The following is a 20,395-nucleotide window of genomic DNA, read 5'->3' on the forward strand; positions in this document are numbered from 1 at the left end:
GCAGAAAAGGCACACATTGTTATCTTTTTACAAAAAAAACCAGCTGAACATGAGAGGTTTTTGGACAAAGTTTGTGTTCTCCATTCTTTAAGCACCGGTTCGAGCACCGTTTAAGCACCGGCACCGTTTCAAAAGTACCGATTTGGCACCGGTATCGGATAAAACCTAAACGATACCCATCCCTAGTCCTAAGCATCCCAGAAACGACACAGAAAGTCATAAAGTCAAACATAACTTTTAAAAACACCAGTATAAGCTCATGAGGCCTTGATGGTAAAAAAAACACTACATTTCCGCAAAAATGACGTCAGTTCCGGTTTCGGGCAGGACATGGCGGACATGCGATTCACGATGATGGATGTAGGAAGTGTTATGAACAGCTGATCGGATCGGCAAAGCGAGTTTCTGGAATATTATGTTTTTGTTGCTGCAAGCGCTTTTTATGCCGTTTTTGCAAAGCTATATGTGGAAGGAAACTGACCTAGGACAAGCTGATGGCATAAGATGTAAGTACAACTCCTCCAGTTTCATATGCAAAAAAAAATTATTGCGCTAGCTCATATGGTTGAAGTGCTACCGTGATTTAAAAATAGTTACGCAAAACGGAGCGTGCCCGCTCCGACCGGTTATAAAGGGTTAAGAGATGGTCATGTGCTCAAATTTGATTCTGTATGTTGTATCTGATCATTTTAAACTTTCAACCATTTGAATAATGTTCTTAATATAAACAATAATAATGTATCTCTTGCAGCATGAGGATGCCTCTTTAGAGATGTTTGATCATCTGGTGGTGGCGAATAGTCTGGCACAAGAGATGGAGCGTTATGGACTGATACTCCCACCTGACCTGACATTTATCAAGGAGATGATTAAACCTCTAAAGATTGATGACGCTGAGGTACTGGCCAGTTACTGTCTGAATATTATGAAACCATTTGTTATTGTCTCTGTCATGAAGGTCAATTCTGGTGTCGTCTCCACAGTGGCCGTATGAAGGTCGAGATGAGAATAAATCCTTCCTCTACGAAATTGTGTCAAACAAGCAAAATGGGATTGATGTGGACAAATTCGACTACTTTGCCAGGTGGGACTTGTGTTGATGACAAACTCAGTATTTCTATCTACAGCAAGTCTTAAAGGTGTTTTGGAGGGTTTACCATAATAAATGTAATTAAATTGATGCATGTCCTCTCTCCTATCTCAGGGACTGCCACCACCTGGGCATCCGGAACAACTTTGACCATCAACGCTTCATCATGTTTGCCAGGGTGTGTGATGTGAATGGGAGGAAGCACATTTGCTCTAGAGACAAGGTGTGGATCCCTGCTTTTTATCAGTTTTTAATGAGTAATTCATTATCTGATTGGCTGTAACTAAACTATAGGCGATGGTCTCAACAGGAAGTGGCAAACCTGTATGACATGTTCCACACAAGGAACTCTCTCCACAGAAGAGCCTACCAGCACAGAGTAACCAAGAGTGTAGAAATTATGTAAGTACCAACTGTGTAATTCTATTGTAAGACAACATTTATGTCGTCTACAGAGTTCCCATAAAGTCATATACTGGGTCTTTTTATATCCAGGATCAAAGACGCCCTCTTGAAAGCAGATCAGTACATCCTGACTAAAGGTTCAGGAGGGACAACGTTCTGTCTCTCCAAAGCTAAAACTGACATGGAAGCCTACACAAAGCTGACAGGTAGTGGAAAACATGCTCTACATATTTCCTTTTAAAAAAATACTAAAATGTCTATACATACATGTTCTGTCAAGTGATTTGTCTTACTTTGAAATAATTCTACTATCTCATTGATTTTAAGTGTTTTCAGTGCAGAATAGATAGATAGATAGATAGATAGAAGTTGTTGTTCTGTCAACTAAGTAATTTAATTATTTTTTTGTTGTTGTCCCGTTTGGATCTTTAGCCATCAGAATTGTTGTCTTAAGGCCAAGAAAGATGCCAAGCGGATTTATTTTACCAAGTGGATCATCATGGCCTTGCCATATTGGTCCATTTGATTGGCCTTTATTATAATTATGAATTTATTTTATTTTATTTTCGGTTGCTACAAACGGGACAGACATGACTGGGGGATAGGACAGGGAGAAAGAATGAAAGAAAGAGGGAGAGAAAGAAAAACAGAGGGGAGAAGAGACGGTGAGAAAGGGGGGAAGAAAGAAAGAAAAACAAACAAAACACTTGGATCACCTGTATGGAGAAAAAAAAAACAGAAGAGAAAACAAACAAAAAAAGAGCAACTTGCCTGTCCAAAACATGAAATGGACACACATGCAGACGTTGCATTGCCAATAATCTTATATAATTCAAGAATTCGGTAGTGAACAAAAACATATAATATGTATGTAAAAATGTATGTAAATGAATTAACGTCTGTTTAAATGCTTACCAATGATTATTTTCATGTTGGTTTAAAATTGAAAAAAAAAAAATCTCACTCTGCTGTTACTGCAGTTTATTGCAACTTACTGCAACTTCTGCATTTGTGTTGTTGTTGTTTTTTTCACGCTTTGGAGATGCACAGCATGGAGAAAAAAAACGGTTGACTGGCGTGTCTATTACAGGATTTGCCATGATGTCAGGTTGATTCTTCAGTATGACGGATAATACTCTCTACTAGTTTATAGTAAACTGTAAATTTATTTATTTAATACTGCAGTGTTACTAATGCTTTGCTTGCTTTATTGCTTGCTTGTTTTGTTTATTAATGTTAATCAATTTTTTGTGTGTCTTTCTTTATATGACATTACTGATGAAGTTGTGAATGTTTCTTTGGTTTACTTGAATTGACTTGATCTTAACTTTGTCTGTTTACTCTGCAGATCAAATGATTGAAAGAATACTCCACCCTTGTTCTTGTTCAAATGAATTCACTCCCTCTCCTCTGGAGGAAGCAAGGATGATTCTGCAGAGGATCATGTCTCGAGACCTGTACCAGTTTATGGGTGAAACCAAGGTGTGCAATCAGGGATGGACTGGGACAAAAACTTGGCCCAAGCTTTTTTGGCCCACTTACTTCTGCATATCACCTTTAAAAACTATTTATCTTGCTTTGTTATCGTTTAGTATCATTTTTTTCAGCAAAACCTCATATTTCTGAATTTACAGTTAGTTTTTCATTTTGACACAATTACTCAATTAATAATTGATCTAAAATCAGACAAAAAAAAATTCTGAGTAGAAAAGGTTATATTTTTTACTCTAACAACCACAAACATGTTTAACAGATCATAACTTGAAATGTAAATATAAATTGTAAATTTATAAACAAACAACAGTTATTGCAAATAGCTATTTGCAACTATTTGCAGCCATGGCGTTCTTTTATAGCCATTTCAAACTATTTACAGAACAATCTGGTGTTCTGCATCAAATAAGATGTACATTTTTCCACCAATAGGAAAGGGGTGTTTTTTATTTTATATTATATTTGTTTGGTCATAAGCAGAGAGTGCTTGCTAGCGCTGTCCTTAGATGTAAATTTGACAATAGCATTCAGGAAAAATGCGAACATTTTTTTATCATGGCTCTGGTTTTACGTGTTCTTGTCAATACAATTTAAAAATTAGTATATAGTCTGAATACCTCACTTTACACACAAAAATGGACACTGAGCCTTGTCTTGGGTTCACATGACATCTTGTTGCTATGTCATCTTAAATTGGTCATGTTACCATGGTTTACTACTTTTCTTTCTCAGCCAATCAGCAGCACTTGTGCAATTGTTTCGCTCCCATAGCTCCCGGTAAGCTGTAGACAGCTTCAACTGTCTGTGTGTTTACAAATAGTAATGCGTCCGTGCAGCATTTTCTTTTTAGTAACGGTAACAGCATTGTAACAGTAGAAATAGTAATGAGTTAGATTACTAGTTACTGAAAAATGCTGTTATTCTCATCACTGCTCTTCTCTTCCCCACCTCTCCACAGCTGGGGCGATAACGGTGCAGCAGCTAACATGGTGGTTGATTTGACACATTTTGCTGCATCTGCTAGCTTATTTTTATTGTTTTCTCTCAGGTGTGGACCAAAACAACTGCACCAAGACCCTGTGGCCCCATCAGATGATCTCATGACTCATTGAGTGACACCACTGACCAGTCAGTTGGTGGCATGAGGTCTGACCACATCACATTTTAGTACCTGCTCAGATCGCTTTGAACCCTGACTGAGCAGGCGCTATTTTAGTACCTGGTACAAGGTACTATGACCTAATAGAAAACCCTGAAAACTGTGGCGAGTAGATCCAATTAGGTACTAATAAAAAGGGGCTTTTGGAGAAGGTTCGTTTATGGTATGAACATAATTCAAACTCGATCCCAACAGACTACCAGGTGTACATTGAGAGTTTGAACTAAAAAGCTTCTGTAAGATTTACATTAGAAAAAAGGGAGGAAATTACTGTAGATGTGTAAAGGCCTGTACAGGCTAGTATCTAGCCGTAAAATAAATGGAAATTGTCCTCTGGGAAATTCCTCCGGGAACTGCATGCATACTCCCGCCACATCAGGACTGATATTGTCATGCACCAGGAGGAATCCAGCACCCAATGCACAAGCATAGGGCCTGTAAGCGTGGGACTGCAACCCAAGATCTGTTGCATAACCTGTAGAGGTTTGTGTGTCTCTCCATGGATATGCCTCCCTAGACCATCACTTATAAACCCTCAAACTGGTCATGCTAAACAATGTTACAGGCAGCATCACATTTTCCATGGCTTCTCCAGACCCTTTCACAGCTGTCCAATGTGACCCTTTCTTATGTGTTCACCTCTCATCTGTGAAAAGTGCAGGGTTCCAGTGGTAGACTTGCCATTTCTGGTATTTAATGGCAAATGCTTGGCGCAAAAGAGCAGATACTGCTCTGGACGGGACCTTCTATGGCGCTTTCCTGCTCTCCTAGAGTTACTGCTGTTAATGCCCTGGATTCTCCTCCATTCTCTTGAGACTGTACTGGAAGACACAGAAGAACATCTGGCAGTGGCATGTATTAATGTGCCATTCTGGAGGATTTGGACAGCCTCTGTAGGGACCATGTATTGCATCAGTCTTCCAGTAGTGACAATGACCCCTGCCAAAAGCAAAACTAGCCAAAAGCAGTGAGCCAGCCTGACGCAGGGCTTATGCAGAGAGACAGACAACCATACCCACCTGCGGGCAGTTTAGATTCCCCACTTAACCTAACCCCACTACTTACATGTCATTAGACTGTGGGAGGAAGCTGGAGTACCTGGAGAAAACCTCCAAAAGAACATTAAACTCCACACAGAAAGGTCCCGGCCAGATGCAAAGTTGAACTCAGGACCTTCTTGGTGTGAGGGAACAGTGCTAATCACCACGCCACTGTACTGCCTGATGTTCTCAATATTTGAGACAGAGTTAAACTGAATTCATCGTAGCTGATTTTGATACCATTTGAAACCATTTAAATCCATAATGAGTCATTCATAGTCACCTACATAATAGCTTATTAGCTCAGTTTAACCTGCATTTTATTTTATTGCTGGAAAACATCTAGTTGATTACAATATTTGTTGTGTGTGAGTGCGCTAAAAAAGAGAGAGATGATGTGACTCTTCTCTCCCTTTCTCAGCTCAAGAAAGAAGACCAAGAAGAAATACAAGTAAGAGTGAAAAGTGATCATAAAAAGAGATCAGCAAAACAATGATAACACAATGACAGCACATGTTCTCTCCTCCATCTGTCAGAAGATGAAGGACAGCTTGGAAAATGAACTGGTTAAAGTCATTCCAAAAGACAACTTTGAAATTATAGTGAGTTTTTATTCTAATTATACTCAGTAATTAATTCTTAAAATCTTGGCTTTTGTTTTGTTTTTTTAGCTAAATTGTGTTGCCAACCTCCACTGAGTCATAATGTACATGTGAACATCAACACAGGCTGCTCTGTCAAACTCCTCTTGTAGGTTGTCACTTTGGACTATGGGATGAAAAACAAGGACCCCATCAATACAACATATTTCTACACTAAGGCTAACCCTACTGAAGCATTCAAGATTTCCAGAGAACAGGTCAGAACTACTGCATATCTTTGCATGAGCTGTGTGTTCTTTCTGTAGATGTCTCTGTAAAACAGCTTTTATAGAATAGAATAGAATAGAATTCAACTTTATTGTCATTGCACATGCACAGGGCAACGAAATGCAGTTTGCATCCATCCAGAAGTGCTTTAGTGATATAGATATATTACAATATATATTAGCAATAATATAGATATGTGAGTATATTACAGAAATGGGTCTATTATGGTATGTTATAATGTACATGGTATGAAGTATGTTGTGAATATTCTATAACTATAAGTATGTACAGGCTGTAGTGAGTACAAGCTATGTACAGGATATGAACAGGATATAAATATGAAAAACTATACAGAATATGAAATAAATAACTTTACAGAATCTGAGATATACAGCTATACAGAAATGGGAACTATGAAAGTTGTAAACAGTTGTAGGATTAAAGATTATTGAATGTACAGAATGATTATTTACACAGAGCTATACAGTAGTGCAGTTAAGATAAGTGAGGGTGTAGATAGTTTCTACAGAGGCTATATAAAGTGCTAGTGGTTGTGAGTGGTGGTTCAGTCCATGTTATTATTCTGTGTTTGAGGGTACAGTTGTCCATTGTGGGTGTGTGTATGTTCAGTGCATGAGTTTAACGTGGGTCAGATGTCAGGAGGCAGAGTTCAGGAGTCTGACAGCTGTGGGGAAGAAGCTGTTCCGGTACCTGGTGGTCTTAGTCCGGAGGCTCCTGTAGCGCCTCCCAGAGGGCAGGAGGGTGAAGAGTCCATGTGATGGGTGACTGGGGTCTTTGATGATTTTCCCAGCCCTTTTCAGACACCGCTTCCTGTAGATGTCTTTTATGGCAGGAAGTGGTGCTCCGGCGATGCGCTGGGCAGTTTTCACGACCCTCTGCAACGCCTTCCGGTCCGAGGCAGAGCAGTTCCCGTACCAGACTGTTATACAGTTGGTCAGGATGCTCTCGATGGTGCAGCGATAGAAGTTCACCAGGATGTCTGAGGACAGGTGGTTCTTCCTCAGAGTCCTCAAGAAGAAGAGGCGCTGGTGAGCCTTCTTGACCAGCTTGGAGCAGTTGGTCGTCCAGGTGAGATCCTCGGAGATGTGGACTCCCAGGAACTTGAAGCTGCTCACACGCTCCACAGCCGTCCCCTTAATGTGGATGGGTGGATGTGGGTCAGCATTCCTCCTGTAGTCCACGATGAGCTCCTTGGTCTTCTCGGTGTTAAGCAGCAGGTTGTTTCTGTCGCACCACTCAGCCAGACGATCCACCTCCTCCCTGTAGGCGGCCTCATCGTTGTCACTGATGAGGCCAATCACCGTGGTGTCATCTGCAAACTTAATGATGGTGTTGGAACCATCAGCAGGTCTGCAGTCGTGGGTGAAGAGGGAGTAGAGGAAAGGGCTCATCACACAGCCTTGTGGTACACCGGTGTTCATCGTGATTGTAGATGAGCAGCGGTTATCCAGCCAGACATGTTGGGGGCGGTTGGTTAGGAAGTCCAGTAACCATTTGCAGATGAGGGAATTGATGCCCAGGTCTGTCAGTTTCCTGATGAGTTGTGAGGGGTGGATTGTATTGAATGCTGAACTGAAGTCTATAAACAGCATTCTGGCGTAGGTGTTGTTGTTGTCCAGGTGTGAGAGGACAGAGTGCATTGCGATGGAGACTGCATCCTCTGTGCTCCTGTTCTGGCGGTATGCGAATTGGTGGGGGTCCAGGGTGGGAGGGAGACAGGATTTGAAGTGTGCTAGGACCAGTCGCTCTAAGCACTTAGTGATGATGGGGGTGAGTGCTACTGGGCGGTAATCATTGAGGCAAGATGGGTTGGAGTTTTTGGGTATCGGGACGATGGAGGTGGATTTGAAGCAGGCCGGTACCACAGCGTGGGCCAAGGACAGATTGAATATGTCTGTGAGCACTCCTGCAACCTCCCCTGTGTCCTCTGTGTCCTTTTATATCTACAGGATCGAGACAGAGCAACTCCATGAAATGAAGATGGGGAAACACTGAGAAATTAGGTTTTTTGTGTTACTGCAGAGATTTAAAAACAGGTAAATCGACAAACTAAAGTAGTTTGATGATTAAACTTTTATGTTACTGTCCTTGTTGTCAGGTGTCCAAGCTTCTCCCAGTGTGCTTTGCTGAGAAGATCCTCAGAGTTTACTGTAAGAACTCAGCGAGTCTGAGAGATGCTAAGTTCTGCTTTCAAAGCTGGTGTCACGAAAATGACTTTCTAACTGAGGTAACACTTTATTCTGTTTGATGGCAGTAGGAGGCATTACCATGTTACAAGCAATGTGATGAGAACATAAAGAAGAAAGCTGCAGTTAAACCTGCATAACCTGTCAGAGCCTCGAGTTAGCATTACACTTTTGACCTTTTGGTTGTACTAATGAACTTGTCTGTGTCCTTTTATATCTACAGGATCGAGACAGAGCAACTCCATGAAATGAAGATGGGAAACACTGAGAAATTAGGGTTTTTTGTGTTACTGCAGAGATTTAAAAACAGGTAAATCGACAAACTAAAGTAGTTTGATGATTAAACTATTTATCACACATTTTCACAATAATCAGACTATATAGCTCAACTTGGCTCAATGGTTTGGATAAAGGCTACTGCTATGATTTGAAAAATCATTATTTATTATATAACATGACATGGTCTCTACATGACAATTTACCCAAGGATAACAGAATCTTTCTGCTTTTTCCTCTTTAGATTTGTTTACTGCTGGTTTCTGGTCCATTCAAAATAAAGTTACTTTTCTCTTTGTTGTGTGTTATTTTACAGTAACGGCTTTTGGAACATAAGAGGGAACTATTATAAAGATACTATATTCTTAAAAATCGCATAAATTTCACTATGCTACTCATCCCTGGTGGTTAGTGTTGGAAAAAAGCATCTAGAATGCAAAACCTAATGGAGCCGGGTAGCACGAGCTCTCATTATGAAACTGACTTAACAGACATTTATAGCAATTTACATTGTATGTGATTTTTCAGTGGTCCATAGTGGTGCTCTTGGAGGAGTGGAGTTTAGGTAATAATTATTATTGTTCAGAGAGATCAAGTCCATTTGTCGTTAGCCCTTTTGCCACAGCTGAGGTTTAGAGACACCAGAAACCTTTGTAAACTTTGTAGGAAATGAAAGATTACAAGAACTGTGTTGAAGAGAGGCTGCACAGTGTCACAGGACAGCCACAAAAGCTTTTGGCACACTTTAGATGGTTGTGCTCCAACTTACGAGCAAACCAGGTGCACTGCAGTCACAAAGTTGAGAAGAATCTTTATAACATATATCAGACCACATGTGTTTTGTAACATGTTTTTGTTGTAAAATTTCAATATTCCTGTGTTTTGTGGCTGGTGTGCACTTACAAGCTCTTGGCCAGAGCTAGTGAATGCCAGGTGCTGGATCAGTAAAGTGTGTGGTGCTGATATTATATGGAAAATCAAAAACTGCTACAACCATCAGTGTCTCGGTGTCATCCAGGTGACCAAAAAGTTCATTCTGTTCATCTAGCATATACAGGGAGTGCAGAATTATTAGGCAAATGAGTATTTTGTCCACATCATCCTCTTCATGCATGTTTTCTTACTCCAAGCTGTATAGGCTTGAAAGCCTACTACCAATTAAGCATATTAGGTGATGTGCATCTCTGTAATGAGAAGGGGTGTGGTCTAATGACATCAACACCCTATATCAGGTGTGCATAATTATTAGGCAACGTCCTTTCCTTTGGCAAAATGGGTCAAAAGAAGGACTTGACAGGCTCAGAAAAGTCAAAAATAGTGAGATATCTTGCAGAGGGATGCAGCAGTCTCAAAACTGCAAAGCTTCTGAAGCATGATCATCGAACAATCAAGCGTTTCATTCAAAATAGTCAACAGGGTCGCAAGAAATGTGTGGAAAAACCAAGGCGCAAAATAACTGCCCATGAACTGAGAAAAGTCAAGCGTGCAGCTGCCAAGATGCCACTTGCCACCAGTTTGGCCATATTTCAGAGCTGCAACATCACTGGAGTGCCCAAAAGCACAAGGTGTGTAATACTCAGAGACAGGGCCAAGGTAAGAAAGGCTGAAAGACGACCACCACTGAACAAGACACACAAGCTGAAACGTCAAGACTGGGCCAAGAAATATCTCAAGACTGGTTTTTCTAAGGTTTTATGGACTGATGCAATGAGAGTGAGTCTTGATGGGCCAGATGGATGGGCCCGTGGCTGGATTGGTAAAGGGCAGAGAGCTCCAGTCCGACTCAGACGCCAGCAAGGTGGAGGTGGAGTACTGGTTTTTCTCTCTTCACCCCCTTTCTCACCGTCTCTTCTCCCCTTTGGTTTTCTTTCATTCTTTCCCCCTGTCCTATCCCACAGTCATGTCTGTCCCGTTTGCAACTGAAAATAAAATAAATTCATAATTATAATAAAGGTCAATCAAATGGACCAATATGGCAAGGCCATGATGATCCACTTGGTAAAATAAATCCACTTGGCATCTTTCTTGGCCTCAAGACAACAATTCTGATGGCTATAGATCCAAACGGGACACAAAAAAAAAAAAAAAAAAAAAAAATGATGAGCTTGTGGGGCCTTTTCGGGTTGAGGATGGAGTCAAGCTCAACTCCCAGTCCTACTGCCAGTTTCTGGAAGACACCTTCTTCAAGCAGTGGTACAGGAAGAAGTCTGCCTCCTTCAAGAAAAACATGATTTTCATGCAGGACAATGCTCCATCACACGCGTCCAAGTACTCCACAGCGTGGCTGGCAAGAAAGGGTATAAAAGAAGAAAAAATAATGACATGGCCTCCTTGTTCACCTGATCTGAACCCCATCGAGAACCTGTGGTCCATCATCAAATGTGAGATTTACAAGGAGGGACAACAGTACACCTCTCTGAACAGTGTCTGGGAGGCTGTGGTTGCTGCTGCACGCAATGTTGATGGTGAACAGAACAAAACACTGACAGAGTCCATGGATGGCAGGCTTTTGAGTGTCCTTGCAAAGAAAGGTGGCTATATTGGTCGCTGATTTGTTTTTGTTTTGTTTTTGAATGTCAGAAATGTATATTTGTGAATGTGGAGATGTTATATTGGTTTCACTGGTAAAAATAAATAATTGAAATGGGTATATATTTGTTTTTTGTTGAGTTGCCTAATAATTATGCACAGTAATAGTCACCTGCACACACAGATATCCCCCTAAAATAGCTAAAACTAAAAACAAACTAAAAACTACTTCTAAAAACATTCAGCTTTGATATTACTGAGTTTTTTGGGTTCATTGAGAACATGGTTGTTGTTCAATAATAAAATTATTCCTCAAAAATACAACTTGCCTAATAATTCTGCACTCCCTGTATTGCAAGTGATTTCTTTGCACAGTGACTGAAACAAACCTACTGATTAAACAATGGGCTGTGAGGTCAGTTTCTTGATCAATAATATGCAAATTGTCATGACTATTGATCAACAGCCACTGATTAACCACTGATTTTGTTCAAATAAAATATGAAACTCTCATATGAGAAGGATGACGTAAATATACAAATGTTGATACATAAATACCCAGTAAGTCCAAGCATCAAGTTAAGTGTACACATGACTTGTTTAAAACTCGTGTATGAGCTTAAACAATTGGTAAAACAAGTCTGAACAATGTTGGACACGCCCAATGCATGAACATAAATAGCAGTTAAAAACTGGAAACACAGGACGAACACAACACAACGGACCTTGAGTGATTGTTCCACAAGTATTTCTTGTTTTATAGTCAAGTCTTCCTCATCATCATGTTTTCTCTTTCCTTTTTTGTTGTGCAATCACCCAGAACTTAAAGATGCTCGGGAGAATATTTTCATAGCCATTTAATCATATCAACAAAATGGGATGGAAGTAACTGTCACGGTTTGTGGAGACAGACCGTGCGGAGATGTGTGTGGTGGACGCAGGTGCAAACACAAGTGAGGATACTGGAGTGAACTTAAACAAAAGCGAGCCTTTTATTGTGGCTAATGATCACGAAAGAAACAAACAAGAATGAGGGGAGCACAAGAGCAGTAACTAAACAGAAACCTAAACTGGGAACAAACTATGGTAAGGCTATGGCTGGGGATACAAAAGACTGGGCATGGAAACACGGAGCGTGGGAACACAGACGATGCGACACAGATTACATGAAACACAGAGACTAAATACACATGAGGGATGATCAGGGGAAGTGGCCACACATGGGAGCACAGCTGACACACATGAACCTAATGACAGGACCGGAGAGGTGAAACTAAATACACTGGTCGTGTCCAAATTCATGGGCTGCATCCTCCTGAGGACCCGGCCTTCGCAGTCTACGTGGGCCGGGTCCTCAGAAGATCGGGTAGGCCGGAAGTAAACGGCCGTGAAATTGGACGGTCTAGCCTTCTGATTAGCGTCACCGCTGTCTCGGTGGAGTTTAATAAACTCCGCCGTCTTCTCCTTGCTATCTAAAATATAACAGGACACTGGAGTAAACTCTCGGCCATCTCACACTTCTGTTTAATCAGTTTTCTGTTTGACGTTTAGTCAGCTGTGTAAAGACCAAGGAGGAACCCACCCGGGGGATTAATAAAGTTTTATTTTATCTAATCTAATAACTTTAATCTCAGCCAAACCGATTTACTCACGAACAAACAAAACACTGAAAAAAGCCCAACAATAACATTTTTAGGTTGTCTAAGTGACTTATATATTACGTTTGTCACGGCCGGGCGGGTTACACACAGTAATTCGGCGTGCCCGTGTGGCGTGCTGGCTAGACCCAAGCGCGGCGAAGGCTAGCGGTGGGTTTGGAGCAGGCACGCAGTTATTCTAGTAACGATCAGTGCACGAAGCGTGGCTTCGGAACGGTCGTTACCGACAGAGAGCGAGCGGAGCCGGGAAGAGAAAAAGGATTGAAGGGATAATCACTCACGGTTGCTGAATCAGGCGGAGACTGACGTCGGCAGAGTTTCGGAGCTCCTGACACGAAGAGAATGATGTCTGAGCGGCGAACAGGTGGGTGGCGTCTCTCCTTTAACCCCGGCCCCGTGATCAGCTGATCACAGCTGATCACCGGCTGACAACGTTTAACCCGAGCAGCGAAAGTCCGCGGTGATCTGAAAATGATGTGCCGGGAGTTGTGCCATTCTCGGCCGCATCAGTAACCCTCGAGCTCCCGGCTAGCTATCGAGCTGGTGGGTAGCAGACGTCTCCGAAAACGTCGAAGCACTTTAGCAAAGATGCGATATCTTGATAAACCGAGCAGATATTTGATGTTTACACAGCTACTTTCTCGCCTGAAAATATGTTAAAAGTTTATTTTTGTGACCCAGAAAGATTAATAAGAGTAATTTTAAAACTTAGTAGCGGCCGCCATTAGCCGGAAACTGGAGCTTGGCTGGGCCGCGCTATGAATTCTGGGATATGGTGGGCCACGAAGGACACACCCGACCCATCCTTCAAATTCGGAAAAAGGAGCATGCATTTGTCGGCTGCATTCGGAGGGGTCTACGAATTTGGACAGCCTTCGGCGCGTCGCTGTGACGTAATCGGTCTACAAATGCGGCCTCAGGAGAATGCAGCCCATGAATTTGGACACGTATACTGACATTGAATAGAGACTTTCAGAATAAAACAGGAAACTAACAGACACAAAGAACCAGACAGGACACTGAACTTGACAGGCAGACTCATGAGTAGACACAATAACACCATGGACAGACAGAGGGAACACAGAGAAGTGGGAGCAGGCAGGCAAAGAACAGAAACCTAACACATGGCAAATCACAACAGAATACATACTCGGAATGAACAAAAGCATAAGGAAACAAAACACTCGGCAGGCTCAGGACCATGACAGAAACTTCAGAAAGCTGAAGTAAAAAATGTTGTGAAAGAGAAAATGGAAAGGCAGTAGACTGATTACAGCTACCAACAAATTATTTTTTCAGTAATTATTTTGTACTGTACAGAGGAATGGTTTATTTGAAGAATTTCAGTCAGGTTTCAGAGCTCATCACAGCACAGAAACAGCTTTAGTGAAGGTTACAAATGATCTTCTTATGGCCTCTGACAGTGGACTCATCTCTGTGCTTGTCCTGCTAGACCTCAGTGCAGCTTTAGATACTGTCGACCATAATATTCTATTAGAGCGATTAGAGCACGCTGTAGGTATTACAGGTTCTACGCTGCAGTGGTTTATATCATATCTATCTAATAGACTCCAATTTCCTCATGTAAATGGAGAGTCCTCTTCACACACTAAGGTTAATTATGGATTCAGTATTCATTGGATACAGGGTTCAATGCTAGGACCAATTCTGTTTACATTATACATGCTTCCCATAGGCAGTATCATCAGAAGACATAGCACACATTTTCACTGCTATGCAGGTGATATCCAACTTTATCTATCCATGAAGCCAGATTGTCAGGGGATTTTTAAGTTTTATTGTCATGAAATGCAACTGAGTGATATACTGATAAGTGTTTAATATTTCTGCTTATGCAAACGTCTTTCTATCATGAACTCTCTGAACAGTCACATCACAACACCACAATGAGTCGTGAAAACAAGCTGTTATTGTTAGATTGTGTTTAATATTTCTGCTTATGCAAACGTCTTTCTATCATGAACTCTCTGAACAGTCACATCACAACACCACAATGAGTTGTGAAAACAAGCTGTTATTGTTAGATTGTGTTTAATATTTCTGCTTATGCAAATGTCTTTCTATCAAGGAACTCTCTGAACAATCACATCACAACACCACAATGAGTCGTGAAAACAAGCTGTTATTGTTAGATTGTGTTTAATATTTCTGCTTATGCAAATGTCTTTCTATCAAGGAACTCTCTGAACAATCACATCACAACACCACAATGAGTTGTGAAAACAAGCTGTTATTGTTAGATTAAGTTCCAGAAACTGCATGTTCTCTCCCCACGAGTGAAGAGCGTGCAGCTAAGCTCCTGTTTTATCTTTCCTTTGCCATGTAACATCACTATACTGAAGTGTATAAATAAAGATGCAAGACAAGTGTAGGTGTGTGAGTCTTGTTGGGCTCTCACCCAACTTTACTACCTGTTGTTTTTCATATTTTGGGTGATAAAAAAAAATCTTCTGAATCTGTTGGAATGAACAAAATCAGAATAAATTTTTCATCCATGCTTGAATTACATGAGCTAACAGCTCCAACTTGAGTTGCTGAACAGTTCTCAGCTCCTGCTTCCTTCATAGCAGGAAATACAATATTTGTCTATGATGTGAGTCTTCAGGTGAACCATTCGTTTTCAGCCATGAGTTGTATCAAAGTACTGTTAAACACAAGATTGCTACCAAAATAATCTATATAGCAACATTAAAACATTACCTACTAAAATAAGTATCCTAACTTGTCAGAGGTTTTTTTTGGACCAAACACATGTATGTAAGATATGTAAGTATATCATTAGACGTGAAACGTAGCAGAGGTGCAAGTGTCTGGCTTAAAACAGGACATATTAGCTGCATTTAACCTTCAGTTACTCTTTATATAGTTAGTTTGGAGTCAGACCATGTTTCTTTCTAGCTGACCGTCCTGTTGCTCCCATTGAAATTTATACAGCCTATTTAAAATCTAAAACTTAAAATTGTTTTAGCCTACTGTTGTTGCCACTGTCCTGTTTGAAATGGAATGAGAGAAGCTGCTTATTTTGTCATATGTGCATGTGCCGATATTAAACCCAGGAACAACATTCAGGTAAAAATGAAAGAACAAATGATCTGTCAATAAATTTAATGTTGGATCAGTGTTTCAATATTTATATCTTTTATTAGATGTACATGTGGTTTGGTTATTTGCCTTTTGGTTGAAAGTACACCGAGAGAGGACTTTTTATTAGTGATCTTTATAATAATTTTTTTCATATTAATGTAATATTTTCATCTAATTGAATACAATCTATTTGTGTATGATTGTCAGTCCAAAGAGGGAGAGAGGAAAGAGGGGAACGTGAGGAGAAAGGTCAGGAAGAAACAGGGAACAGTGACCGGCACAACAGAAACTGTTAAACTGCTTGAGAGAGTTGACCACCAAAAAGTGATAGACAGATTTGCCAACCTGAAGGTGAGGCGACAGAGGTTAAAATAAAATAAAAAATCTGCAGAGCCATATTAGTATCTGCAGTAAAGATCTTTTCATACATTGTATACATTGTACCATAGGCAAAGTTAATCAATATTTTGTACATTTGTACATTTCAAGGACTCTATTTTTGGAGTGTATTTTGTGTATTTTCTGTGTATTGAGTGTATTGTATTATACATACACATTCAAAGTGAATCTCTGACAAAAAATGCACTCAGTTTACTTCTTACTCACTATGAGCATCATTCATTATTCTCCCCCAGTAATTAAGGTTAGAATATGTATTTTTTTTTATTCCAATCCATTCTTCGTTTGCAGCATTTAAATAACCTTTATCCGATTTGATGGTTTTGTTACAGACTTTTAAAATAGTGATTTGCTTTTCTTTCACAAATGTGGGATTAAATTGTGTTAAAATGTACAAAACAGTGATGTCATGTTTTGTGACGAGGACCCAGGCACAGAGAGACTTGATGAATTTAAGAATCTTGTGATTTAATAAAGAAATTTGCAGACTTGCACAGAGATGGTAAAATTTTGATGACTGACAAAGACAACAGATGACAGGACAGGGAGGAACAGGGGTTTAAATGCACCAAGGAGACAGTCAGAGGGAACTTGGGACAACTGGACACGTTTAAGGATGCAGGGACTGACAGAGACGGGGAAGAAGTCTGATCGTGACGAGTAAAGTTTATCTTGCCTGGCTGGGCAGCTCTTTCGAAGCTCTGATCCTAGAATCGCCCCTGCTTTGAAGTTGTTAATGCTGTAGGTAATGGAAACGCGAGACCCAGGTTGATAAAAACGTCCACTACCCACCACTGCTGCGGTAGTGGACGCCAGGGGGACCGCCTCCGGCCACCGGGTGGTGTGTTCAACAATAGTCAAAAGGTGCATAAAACCTTGCAACTGCGGCACAGTATAGTATAGTAACGATTGTCCTTAATGTAAATATGTAAGAAAAATTGTGTATGTTTCTGTTCTGTGTCCTGTTTACTGTTTGTTGTATATGTATCTTTCTGGCTGCTGTTACAACCAAATTAAAGGATTATTCTATTCTATTCTATTCTATTCCGAAAAACCCAGTCGTTACCACACAGATGAGGGCCCTCAGTCATGAGGGATGCTCTGACATAGCCAGCAGCCGTTTGACACCCCTGCACCACCTGAAGTTTTATTGTTCCACTGAAGGAAAAAGCATCTCCCCAATCATTGTGGCGTCCCCTCGTCTGTAGGGCGAAGAAAACATCTCAGGTGGGACCTGCTTGTCATGCCAGTAAGGTTGGAAACCATCAGGACCATCAAGGTTGCATTTTTTTTACAGGAGAAAAAAAAGGTTATATTTTTTTCTCATCAGAGAATTGGTTTTTGAAGCCCTTCAGTCTCAGATGCCGTTTGATGGTTATGGGGTGCAGTCGGCACCACTAATGGCCTTAATTCAGGTTGAAGATTTTTTTAGGTCTTCCACTTCACATTTTTGTTCCGTACCCCCCAGGATTATTTAAGAAATGACCGTCTTAACTGCATCCCACCTCAGCAGCGATGGCGCACTGTGAGCGACCCGGCTTATGCAGTTCAACGAGTCGACCATGTTCAAAAAGGAACATTTTTTTCCTTTTGCCATCAGAACATCCTGACAGTCTGACTACCTGACAGAAAATGACAATGAATCCACAGTTTTGCACAGATTTGGCCTTTTAAAGGCATGTGGTCCTAAATATTTGATCAGCTGTAAAACAGCCTGTCCCAGTTTAAGTTTGTGAAATGTAAGTTAAATGTTTTGTCTCACTCCCATTTCTGCTTGTTGCATGTTGTTGGAACCTTGTTAAGATAATATAATAATTTTGTGTAAATATGAACTTTTGAAAAATAAGGCATGTTTTGTATTATACAGCTCTGTCAATAGGAGACGTTAAACAAGCTTATTAAAATGTATTTTAACTGGTTTACTTTATATTAGTTTTTTATTTCAATGTAACAATTGTACGAAAACCAAAGTTCACTGTGAATTTTACATTTATCAACAAGTATACCGTTATGTATTCTGCATTATCTCTATATTTTCCACGGTGAAATTCTGGCAACCACAGCTGCCAGTATTTTACTGTAAAATTAAACTTTTTAATATTTATTTTATACAGTTTCACTGTATTTTACAATGCAAAACTGTAATCAGGTTAACGGAGTGTTTGTTGCTTTTACATGAGTTACCATGAACAGGTTTATCATTCTTCATTGTGAATTTTACCGTTATATATTCTACTTTATCACTATATTTTCCACAGTGAAATTCTGGCAACCACAGTTGGCAGTAATTTACCGTAATATTCAACTTTTTAGGTATGATACCGTATTATTTTATACAGTTTCACTATATTTAACAAAAACTGTAATCAGGTTAACGGAATGTCTGTTGTTTTCACATGAATTTATGTTTAAATTCAGTCATTTAATGTTAAAAACAATAATTATTATTTAATGTGAAATTTGAGGTTACCAAAATAGGATACCGTTTTGTGTTCTACATTTACAATTTATTTTCCACGGTGAAATTCTGGCAACCACAGCAGCCAGTAATTCACTGTAAATTCTACAATATTTTTTTTTTACAGTGTACTACAAAACGTGCTTCTTAGACACAAGGTATTTTTACCCTGTTGTTTAACACAGGTCTTTATGTCTTTAAGACATTCCTACAGTTTAGACTGTCCACTGTCGGAGGCCATAAGAAGATCATTTGTAACCTTCCCTAAAGCTGTTTCTGTGCTGTGCTGAGCTCTGAAACCTGACTGAAACTCTTCAAATAAACCATTCCTCTGCAGATGATCTGTTAGCTGTTTGACAACTACTCTTTCAAGGATTTTTGATATGAAAGGAAGGTTGGAGATTGGCCTATAATTAGCTAAGACTGCTGGGTCTAGAGATGGCTTTTTGAGTAAAGGTTTAACTACAGCCAGCTTGAAGGCCTGTGGTACATAGCCAATTATTAGAGATAGGTTGATCATATTTAAGATCGAAGAATTAATTAATGGCAGGACTTCTTTGAGCAGTTTTGTAGGAATGGGGTCTAAAAGACACGTTGATGGTTTGGAGGAAGTAATTATTGAAGTTAACTCAGAAAGATCAATTGGAGAAAAAGAGTCTAACTTAACATCAATGGTACTAAGAGTAGCTGTAGATAATATTACATCTGTGGGATGATTACTGGTAATTTTTTCTCTAATGATAAAAATTTTATTTGTGAAGAAGTTCATGAAGTCATTACTAGTTAAGGTTAAAGGGATTGTTGGCTCAAAAGAGCTCTGACTTTTTGTCAGCCTGGCCAGTGCTGAAGAGAAACCTGGGGTTGTTCTTATTTTCTTCAATCAGTGATGAATAGTAAGATGTTCTGGCTTTCCAGAGGGTTTTCTTATAAAGCAGCAAACTATTTCTCCAGGCTAAATGATGATCCTCTAGATTTGTGACACGCCATTTCCTCTCTAGATTACGAGTCATCTGCTTTAGGGTACGTGTTTGAGAATTATACCACGGAGTCAGGTACTTCTGATTAGAGACCTTGGTTTTCACAGGAGCTACAGTATCCAGAGTCATACGTAGTGAGGAGGTGAAATTATTAACAAGATAATCGACCTCTGTTGGAGTAGCGTTCAGATAGCTGCTCTGCTCTGTGTTGGTACAGGGCATTGAAGATGATAACAGTGGGTGGATTATATTCTTAAACTTAGTCACAGCGCTTTCAGAAAGACATCTACTTTGATAAAGTCTACTCTCCACCGCTGTGTAATCAATTATTGTAAAAGTAAATGTTATCAGGAAATGGTCAGACAGTAGAGGGTTTTCAGGAAACACTGTTAAATGTTCAGTTTCTATGCCATATGTTAAAACAAGATCTAGAGTGCGATTAAAGTGGTGGGTGGGTTCTTTTACATTTTGAGAGAAACCAATTGAGTCTAATAACAGATTAAATGCCATGTTGAGACTGTCATTTTTAGCATCTACATGGATGTTAAAATCACCCACAATAATTATTTTATCTGAGCTCAGAACTAAATTAGATATAAAGTCTGAGAAATCAGACAGAAACTCTGTGTAAGGCCCAGGTGGACGATAGATGATAACAAGTAAGACTGGTTTCTGAGTTAGGTAAGTTTCTTTTATTTCTACATCAGGGATGTTTTGTTTGTTATGTTG

At 40.0% G+C, this 20,395-nt stretch overlaps 1 protein-coding gene across 11 annotated transcripts in view; it reads left to right on the forward strand.

Moving 5' to 3' along the window:
• Positions 1-20,395, forward strand: part of LOC120718983 (deoxynucleoside triphosphate triphosphohydrolase SAMHD1-like) — a 159,471-nt gene that overhangs the window by 38,925 nt on the left and 100,151 nt on the right. For 2 of the 11 annotated variants that reach the window (XM_040007790.1, XM_040007792.1), the window contains 3 exons: positions 752-898; positions 984-1,084; positions 1,205-1,313. The exons of 5 other annotated variants lie outside the window; for them this stretch is intronic. In XM_040007790.1, coding sequence (XP_039863724.1) covers positions 752-898; positions 984-1,084; positions 1,205-1,313 — 357 coding nt within the window. Of the gene's footprint in view, positions 1-751; positions 899-983; positions 1,085-1,204; positions 1,314-1,632; positions 1,702-2,843; positions 2,978-5,609; positions 5,640-5,724; positions 5,791-5,942; positions 6,048-8,176; positions 8,306-8,487; positions 8,811-20,395 lie in introns of those variants that run through there. 4 more of the 11 variants (XM_040007782.1, XM_040007783.1, XM_040007789.1 and 1 more) reach the window with 3 other exon arrangements.

The sequence above is a fragment of the Simochromis diagramma genome, unplaced genomic scaffold (genome assembly GCF_900408965.1).
Source record: "Simochromis diagramma unplaced genomic scaffold, fSimDia1.1 OVJJ01000545.1, whole genome shotgun sequence".
Classification (NCBI taxonomy): domain Eukaryota; kingdom Metazoa; phylum Chordata; class Actinopteri; order Cichliformes; family Cichlidae; genus Simochromis; species Simochromis diagramma.